At 38.3% G+C, this 9,643-nt stretch overlaps 2 protein-coding genes across 3 annotated transcripts in view; both read right to left on the bottom strand.

The window, feature by feature from the left end:
- LOC111458749 (lipase-like) overlaps positions 1–2,969 on the bottom strand; it is a 3,556-nt gene extending 587 nt beyond the window's left edge. The window contains exons 1-7 of one of the 2 annotated variants that reach the window (XM_023101544.1): positions 2,563–2,966; positions 2,395–2,489; positions 2,226–2,329; positions 2,020–2,120; positions 1,776–1,879; positions 354–767; positions 120–251 (exon numbers count right to left, since the gene is read on the bottom strand). In XM_023101544.1, the coding sequence (XP_022957312.1) occupies positions 120–251; positions 354–767; positions 1,776–1,879; positions 2,020–2,120; positions 2,226–2,329; positions 2,395–2,489; positions 2,563–2,817 (1,205 nt within the window). In that variant the 5' untranslated portion in view covers positions 2,818–2,966. Of the gene's footprint in view, positions 1–119; positions 252–329; positions 768–1,775; positions 1,880–2,019; positions 2,121–2,225; positions 2,330–2,394; positions 2,490–2,562 lie in introns of those variants that run through there. The other variant, XM_023101545.1, reaches the window with a different exon arrangement.
- A 3,278-nt stretch (positions 2,970–6,247) lies between these two features.
- LOC111458179 lies at positions 6,248–9,643 on the bottom strand. Its single transcript, XM_023100682.1, has 6 exons — positions 9,101–9,643; positions 8,940–9,026; positions 8,647–8,862; positions 8,380–8,544; positions 7,059–7,112; positions 6,248–6,976 (listed from the first exon to the last, which is right to left on the bottom strand). Exons 1-6 carry the CDS (start codon positions 9,320–9,322, stop codon positions 6,452–6,454), a joined length of 1,269 nt encoding a protein of 422 aa, XP_022956450.1. The 5' UTR covers positions 9,323–9,643; the 3' UTR covers positions 6,248–6,451.

The following is a 9,643-nucleotide window of genomic DNA, read 5'->3' as shown; positions in this document are numbered from 1 at the left end:
AAAAAAAAAAAAAAAAAAAAAAAAAAAAAAAAAAAAAAAAAAAAAAAAAGCTATTGGAAACGATAAGCCATATCAATTTTAAGTTCTAAAAGAATGCTTATAAAGAGTAGTAGACTAACCAGATGCCAGGTTCCCAAGACTGAGATTGAGATCGATTATGAACAAAATGGCTTGGATTTTCAATTGGAAAACGTGGGTGAGTCATGGATATTGTGTTTAAAGCTCCATCATTGTCGTGCCAATCCTCATCCCTGCACACCCACCACCAAGCACTTGTACCATTAGCCCATATTTGGCTAATCATTCTTCTGATGACCGATAGCCTTTACAAAAAAGACATTGGCAACACTCACCGATAGCCTTTATACGGCGGCGAGAGGTCAGACGGAAAGCGCCACCGGCTCATTTGCAAAGCTCTGATAGAAAGCAGGGGGTGGATTCCAAAGATCCTTCTTGCAGGCGCCTTCGTAGCGTAGCTGAAATAGTATGTGGTATTGAAGGTCTGCAGGCGGCTGTTCAATCGCATCGATCCTTGGATTGTAAGATCAGGCAGAATCCAATCTCCATAAGCAAACGGACCTTCTTTTCCCAACGCACATTTCATCAGACCCAAAACACCCTTCTTCTTCCACGACATGTTGAAGTGATCGAATCCGAAGTTGTAATACTTTTTCAACCACCCTATGTCCAACCAGTCGTAAGCTATTACCCCAACTCGACACAGCTGTAGCAGACTTATAGGTTTCATGGTTTCCCCATCTTCTGGTCTGAAAACAAACGAAGTTGATTCCAAAAGCTCATCAAGACACACATTATCCAACTCAAACTACTTCAAGTTAATAGCCCTAATAGCCCAAGTCTTTGTTTGGACAGAGTTTTTTAAGCGCCAAAAGCACATTTTTTTTCACTTAAATTACCCTCAAAATCCATGGATAAAATAGCTTATTCCCATTTACCGATATTATCTCCTTTAGCTCGTTACCGATCGCCCTTCATGATTTTAAAACGCGTTTATTAGAGAGAGGTTTTCACTCCTAAGAAATGCTTTGTTCTCCTCTTTAACCAACGTGAGATCTTACAACCCATCTCGAGGGCTAATGTTCTTGCTAGCACACGACTCCGTTACAAATGGTATCAGAGCAAGGACACTGGGATCTCAAAGGGGTGGGCTTGAGATGTTACAAATGATATCAAAGCTACACACGGGGCAATGTGCTAGTGAAAACTTTAGCCGACGTGGGACCTTATAACCCATCTCGAGGCCCAGCGTTCTTGCTAGCACACGATCCCGTGTCTGGCTCTGTTACAAATGGTATCAAAACAAGGACATTAGACTCTCGAAGGGGTAGGCTTGAAATGTTACAAACGGTATCAAAGCTAGACACTGGGTAGTGTGCTAGTGAAGACGTTGGACCCAACAGGTGGATTGTGAGATCTCACGTTGATTGGAGGCGGGAACAAAATATTCCTGTGGAAACTTCTCCCTAGTAGACGTGTTCTATAATTGTGAAGCTGATGAGGATACATAATAAGATAACGTGGACGATATTTACTAACAGTAGGCTTGGACTGTTACAAAATTCATTTAAAATTTCATATGGAAGTTGGGACCTTAAACGTTGTGGTAGTGACGTAGAACGAGCGTGATCCAAATTTTTGTTCTATGTCACCCCTACACAATTGGAGGTCCCAATTAGAAAGGATTGCTACTTTTCGTGACCAAAACATTGACAAAATGAGGCAGAACAAGCGTCATTATCCAGAGAGAAACTCACTGCATTCCATCCAAATAAGTTCTCGTAGTTCCATTGAACGCCCCAGACAAGGCCGTAATGCTCAAAACCCAATTCTCCGAAGTGTTGCGGTGGCCCTCGAATGCCTGCAGCCAAATTGAAAGAGACAGAAGAACAACCAACAACAGTGTGTAAGCAAATGTGTTGGAATTTTATCAAACCCATAAAACATCATCATCATCATCATCAACGACAGGACAACGTTAAATGTCGTGTTTTCAGCCACCTTGTCGGCGAGCATCTGTTGGAGCAGACGAGCAACCTGAGCTCCGGCCGAATGCCCCACGAAGTGAACAGGATGATCCTCGTCCCATTCAGGGTACTGCCCTGCATTTCTCAATAAAAAAAAAAAACAGGGGAAAATTATCCCATTTTTAAAATAAATTCATAAATTTCCCACTTTTGTTTATTAAAATTTTATTCCCAATCGACCTTGTTCATACAGCCGGCCGAATCGCGAGTGCCCACAATCTCTGCTGTGTTCTTCACCGTAATCGACAAGCCCACCTTTCAAATAGAAGAACAATTCACGAGCCCTGAAACCAAATTAAACTAAATCAATACCCAAAAATTGAAGAACACAGCAAAATCTTTGAACGACCTGTCGTAAATGCTGGTTAAGGATCCCAAATCAGGGACTAGAACCCGTTCGTCTTTGTTCTCAGCTCCGGCAAAATACGATAAGCTTCCCAATCTCTGAAAAGGAAATGAATCAGCTCAAGAAATGGAGGCAGAAATCGAAAGTGATCCTTTGCCATAAATTACAGACCCCTTTTCCAAACCCAAAGATTCCATGGACCAAGACGATTGGTGGAAGATGCTGCTCAAAATTGCTCGACGGTGGCACTGTTTTTGGCTCAAAATTGACCAATTTGAAGTTTCTCAAGCTGAAATTGAGCGCTTCTGAAACATCGCCGGCTACGGCGGAGGTAAAAATATACAAACCATAAATGGAATGAACCACAGAACTCAAAAACAGTTCACATAAGAGGAAAATTAGAGCAACCCATGAAGCAGCGATCATTTTTATGAGTCGATTATCGCCGCCACAGACGGTGGTTGTTTAGAATTAGGCGAAGTAGTAATATAGAGGAAGAGGAGGAAGTCAGGCGATGGATGGGTTTGAGCACGTGCTACGACACGTGAGCTGTGTGTTGCATTGCATGGCTTGCATGATGGATACAGATTTCAGTTGGTGGATTTTTGTGTTTATTCAAAATGGGTAATTAAATAAAAGCTAAGCGACACGATATGATTCAATGGGATTGCCGCCACGTCTCTTAGATTTCCACTCCCACAAGTTTGGTTGTGCCCATTTGGGTCAATCCACCATAGTTGATTACTCCGTCAGAGTAATTTTAAAATTTATGAGATTTACGACTATACATAACAAATCGAAGCTGACAATATCTATAAGTTACAGGCTATAGGCTATGTGTATGAAAATCTCTTTCTAATAAACACATTTTAAAATTCATGAGATTTACCACTATACATAATAAATAACAAATCGGAACTGACAATATCTATAAGTTACAGGCTATATGTATTCAAACGGCCGTAAGTTGAGGATATTAAGCTTAGTTTGACTTTAGGTTTGGGAGCAGTGGTAGAAGGTAAGCGCCATCCAACTCCAATGGTAGATGTGACTCTCCAAAAGCAGCTCAACTAATCCTACGGCCACTAATTTGGCTGCCAAACTAGCTTACTTCATTTTTGCTTTTTTTTGTTTATTGTTTGTTTGTTACTTTTTTATATCATAAAAATTATATTGAATATAACGATGAAATGTATGTTTAAAATTTGAAAACGAACAAATTTTTTTTTTTTTTGTAACTTTCGTGTTTATGGTGCTACTTTGAGCTTCTCTAGATGATTACCAAATTGTACAATTTATTGTGATCTTTTGTTGTTCTACTTGGTCTATAGCATCCATTCGGAAACTATATTTTTTGAATTTTGGTTTTTGAGTTTGATTTCGGGTTTTATTTGATTTTTGTTTGGTCCATAAATTTTTAAAAATAATATTATTAGCTATGAATTTTTAGTCTAATTTTCATTTAATCCATAGATTTCTAAATTATTAATTAATGTTATATATAAATTTGAATTTTATTTTTTTTAATTTTAGTTTCGAAATTATAATTTTTATTTAAATTAGTGAACTAAATTTGTAATTTAAAAACTTTAGAGATGAAAAGGACTCGATTAATATTTTAACCAATAATTTATAATAAAACACCCTTTACTAAAAGTTGAGGGGTAGAAAAGTAATTTTAGTTAAAAGTATTTTTCTTTCTAAAAAATAATTCCAAATTAATTCCTCCCAAGTTTCGAATTTTCCAATGAATATGTACTTTTGCTCCATAAAAAAATTCCTTGCCTTACCCATTTATTATTAATTTTATTTTATTTTATTTTATTCTATTCGTATAATTTGAAAAGTCCCCTAAATTGGGAAAAGGAAAAAGAATCTGCTGGTGTGATTTGGATGACCCGACCCATATTTATGACATTTTTTTCCCTTTTACAGAATTTAAGTGTTTGATTCACTTATTTCAAGCACGGAAGTCTTTCCTTTTTTATAATCATTTTTTTTCTATTTTAATAATAAAATTTCGAAATGAAATTGATTTTTATTGGTAATGAAATTTTATTTATTTATTTATTCATATAATTTATTATCATTATTAATTATTAGTATAAAAATAGTTATTATCTGTATAATAATAAAATTAAATTCTACTATTTGTTATAAAAAGAAATAGCCCAATGGGCTTTAGATGTCGGTCCAATTTTAGTCCTCTCATTGTTGTATGTTTGGGCCCAAACCAGGAGCCCATAATCGTTTGCTCGTGGGACCCTTTGTCTTCCCTCCCCCTCGCCGATCGGAGGTTAGGGTTTTGATTAGACTTTGGGTCTGCAGTGAAGCCATTTCTGCTCTCGCCGTGAGAAGTGCCGGAAAATGGCGTTACGCAGTTTACCGCTCGAATAATGTGGCGAAGAGGTTGCTGGAGGAAGCACAGTACAAGAAGCTCCTCGAAAAATGGTTGCTCAAAGAAGAACATTCGGCAACACTCAAAAAGCTTCGCAATAGGAAGCTGTACAATCCTGCTCTCAAGGTTCGCCTAACCGAAACTCTGTAGAATTGATTATTAATTCGAAGTATTTGAATCAATGTTGTTATGGTCATTCGTTCTAGATTTCTTATCTTTGCAAGATTAGATTGGACAGGAATTCGATTTTAGGTACTGTTTCACGTGTTCGAATTCTTATTGTTCGATGATTTCAACCATAGGAACAATAAGAGCCGGATAATATTGCTCTTTGTTGCTTATATTGCTTGTGTAAAACGATTATTCTGTAAACGAAACTGTGGTTTTGCTTTCAAAAACTATGGCCAAAAAGGGGCATGAACAGGACGGTAAGTGAACAAGCCATACATATTGATTCAGTAGCCAAGGTGTGCAGTTGTATCAGCAAAAATGGATTGTTATGAACAAGACGGTAAGTGATGAAGCTTTCAAATTCAAGCCATACATATTGGGACTTTATCATGCTTTCTGGTGTGCAGTTGTATGAGCACGGATTGTTATGGTTTCTCCTTCTAGTATGATTCTCTCTACGCAAGTTTGATCTTGATAGTAACATCTAAACGCCCACCTCAACCGATCTTGTTGCTCATGTTTGGCCTATGAACGGACTAGAAAAAAGCAGAGCAAATCCCTTGATCCCTGCGTATGATGAGCCAGTTAAATCTTCAAGATATGGCAACTAATTAGCTTCTTCCTTACCATGCCAAAATTTTATGCCAAATGGGAATCTCAATCCTGTTCGTTCCATTTCATAGCTCCACATTGACTTCTACGATTATGGAATCAAGCTTCAAACCATAGTGTTACAAGATGTAGTCCAAGTCCAAGTCCACCCCTAGTGATAGTGTCCGTTTTAGCCTATTATGTATCACCGTTAGCTTTACAATTTTAAAATGCATCTGTTAAGGAGAGGTTTCCACACCCATATAAAATACTTAGCTTCGCTCTCCAACTAACGTGGAACCTCACAATTTACCCTCCTTAGGAGTCTGCGGTCTTGATCCCCTCTTCAACTAATATAGGATCCTACATTAGTTGGAAAGTGGAACGAGGACGCTGACCCCCAAGGTAGAGGGAACGAGGCATCTTATAAGGGTGTGGAAACCTCTAACCATGAGGCTGACGACAATACGTAACGAGCTAAAGCGGACAATATTTGCTAGCGGTGGGCTTGGATTGTTACAAATGGTATTAAAGCTAGACACTAGGCCTCCAAGAGAGTAGATTGTGAAATCCCACGTCAGTTGGAAAGGGAAACAAAACTTTTCCTAATACTAATATTCCTAATACTAATAGACTCAAAGCGAGAAGGAAGGAAGAACAAATATATATATATATATATATATATCTTTTAGTTAAAAAAATTCCACAATCTTAGTATAATTCAGTATTCCTTTTGTCAAAATTTACAATAATCATCCCTCTCTATTCTCACATTTTAGTGATTCGAATTGGAAGGGACCAAAAAAATGAACTAAAATAAAAAACAAATACATGAATATCTCACACTTTTCACTGAAAAAAAACCCCACAAAGAAAGTTACAAGGCAGAGAGAGAGGCCATTAAGGGCACCTCACATTTCTTCCCGGCCCACCATAGTAAAAGTAATTTCCCCAAACTCTATTAATCCCACCTTGAATGTTATAGCAATTTGGATGATCCGCCAAAACCTTCAAATTTGACAATGGAATCAAGCTATTGTCCCAATCCACCACTTGCAAGTTACGAAAATACGAAGCTTTTCCAAACCCTTCACCCGCGAAATGGCCACTCCCCATTTGCGTCGCCGTGTGAAACCCCGAAGTCTTTGAATTCACCACCTCACCGCCAAATTGTATCATCGTTGCGTGGCTTCGAAGGTGAGTGAATAAAAACGCTGGCCAGTACCCGACCAATACACCCGACCCAAATTCCAACCACCAATTCCCATGCTTTGGATCCTTCCAAACCAGTAAACTGATGTCGAATTGGCCGCCATTGTAGGAAGATGTTGGAGAAATTGCAGCTCCAATGGCAATTCTGCTGTTGGTTTGAACAAAGCCGGAGCAAAGTAAATTGTAGCATCCAGTTGCTTGATATGCATCCGACTGTTAATTCAAGTTATTATCATTCCATTTTCTCAAATAAACTTAAAAAAATGATCAAATTCCGTTAATAATCTATACTTACTGTCCAATAAGTGAAAAATCTTGGATAATTATCTCCATACAACTCTGGGCTAACCTGTTAATGAACACAAACTTGTTAATGGGTTAAATAATAAAGCAGATAAATTCCAGAATTACAAATCTTTAAAATAGTTGAATTCATTATAATTATTTCGATTATTTCCTAAAAAAAAAACAATAATATTACTATTTTAAACTGAAATGGATTACAGCGTTAAAAAAATGGACTATTAATTAATAATAACCATCAGTTTCTACCCACTAACCCAAGTCAACGTTTTTCATTGCTTACTTTAAACCCCAACTAATAATCAAGCAAATTTCAGACACTTTCAATTCAATAAAATAAATAAATCTTCAAAGTCAAATAATTTTAATTTAAATGAGAATATATTCCTTTTACACACAAATTTAAAATTTTTAAAACTGGATAATATTTGGGACCCTCCAACCTGTCCAACCACATGTATACTTTGTTCAAAGTCTTAGAGAGTGAAGTGAAGTTAAACCTCAATTAAGGAGAAACTGTTTGAAGGGTCCATAGGCTTGAAGTCTTAGAGAGTGGAGTTGAGCCTCAATTAAGAAGAGGATCCATAGGCCTAGTCTTAGAGAGTGAAGTGAAGTTAAGGCTCAATTAAGGAGAAACTGTTTGAAGGGTCCATAGGCTTGAAGTCTTAGAGAGTGAAGTTGAGCCAGGAGAAACTGTTTGAAGGGTCCATAGGCTTGAAGTCTTAGAGAGTGAAGTTGAGCCAGGAGAAACTGTTTGAAGGGTCCATAGGCTTGAAGTCTTAGAGAGTGGAGTTGAGCCTCAATTAAGAAGAGGATCCATAGGCCTGAGGTAAAGCTCTGTAGTATACTTTATTCAAGGATTCAAGGGGAGGATTGTTGGGAGGAACTCACACATTGACTAATTAAGGAAATGTTCATTGACTTATAGGTAAGAAATACATCTGGATTGACATGAGGCCTTTTCGAAAATCAAAAGCAAAACCATAGAATTAGAAAGACGGGATAGAAAGAAGAGCGGTTGAATTATTTGAAGGTGTAAATAGAAAAGAAGAATAAAAGAAAAGGGTAGGCAGCAAGTAATTTAATGTATGTGGGTATTAAGTTAGGAGTGTCAGGGAGTGGTGGCTTTCACAATTGAGAATTTTTTCATTGATGAACATAATAATGAGTTTGATAATGATACGAATAAATAATGAATGAATTGGCAGTTGTCCCCATTGCAACAATTCTCCGCCCAACCAATATAATTCAATTCCCAACACAAACCCTTTATTCAATTCTTCTTAATTATTATGAATCATTTAACAACTTACCTGCCACCCAGCTTCAATCGTGTTTAGATCATCTCCAAAAGAACCAGAAATCACCCACATCTGTGACAAACTGAACTCGTACTGGTTCGTCACCCGTGGCGCCCATACGTTGATGCTCGCTTTTGCTCCGTAGTACTCTTGTCCGCTTACAAATCCCACTGCATGCTGTCACCAAACCAACATCACCACCAACAAGATTAACCAAAATTGCCATCTGGGTTTCGCCTAATTTGTTGAATTCTTGGCTTAAAAGGGACGAGAGTTTACCTCGTGGCCTATGGTGGAAGAGTCTCGTCTAATGCGTCTTCTTGGTTTTCTTCCAAATCTTCGAATGGAGCTCGCTCTTAGCATATCTTTTTCTGTCGTTCTTCTGATCGGAACTGTTCCTTCTGGGCATGATTCGCCGGACATGCTCCATAATTGGAACGATTCAGACTCTGCCTCACCGGAAGAACTCTGGTCGTACGGTCTCTCCAGGACATCCTAAAAACCCAAACATTAAAAAACAAGAAAGAACCAAATCAAACCAATTAAATTAAGCCTTGGATTCTTTGGGTTACCAATGGCTTCTGTCCTTTGAGTAACGGATGATCAAACGCTGGCTGTTGATGAGATATAACGCAATCTATAAGGTCACCATCCGGACTCTGCACAAAAAACCCACTTCAAAAAACAGAGTACAAAAACAGAGGAAGTAATAAAACAAAGAAGTAATGAATACCTGAATGGTCTTGACGGCGGGCTTGTTGATTTTCTTGAGATGAGCTCGAATCAGCTTGAGTTTCTTGAGCTGATCCTGGGGACGAAACGTCGTCGTTTGATTATTGGGATGGATTCTTTTGTCGTCTCTGTGAAGCGAGTAGACAGGGGAAGAGAAAGAAACGACAAGAAGGGAAAAAACAAGAAGAGGGAGAAGACAGTGGAAGGCATTAGAAGAATCCATGTCTGAGAGAACTCTTTGTCTCTGTCTCTGTCTCTGTCTTTATCTCTTTGTCTTTGTCTGTGTCTGTGGTTGTTGGTGGTGTTTGCATTGGCCTGGTCTTGTTCTCAAATAAAAACACCCATTAGGTTCTTAGCTTTGAGAGCAGGGAAGGTAATGGGCATCTTGACAAACAACGCAACACGAAATTGACCATTCTAAAAACGCCATTTTCAAAGCTCTCTGCTACTGCGACTGCTACTGCTAGTGGTACCAGCGCTTGAGCTTCCAAGGCACGCGGCTGATTAATAAACTAAAGGCAGGCAACAAGATGGGCGGCGAGGC

The sequence above is a fragment of the Cucurbita moschata genome, unplaced genomic scaffold (genome assembly GCF_002738365.1).
Source record: "Cucurbita moschata cultivar Rifu unplaced genomic scaffold, Cmos_1.0 Cmo_Scf00021, whole genome shotgun sequence".
Taxonomy (NCBI): domain Eukaryota; kingdom Viridiplantae; phylum Streptophyta; class Magnoliopsida; order Cucurbitales; family Cucurbitaceae; genus Cucurbita; species Cucurbita moschata.
The sequence above is the reverse complement of the archived record's forward strand: the minus strand, read 5'-3'. Positions and strand labels throughout refer to the sequence as shown.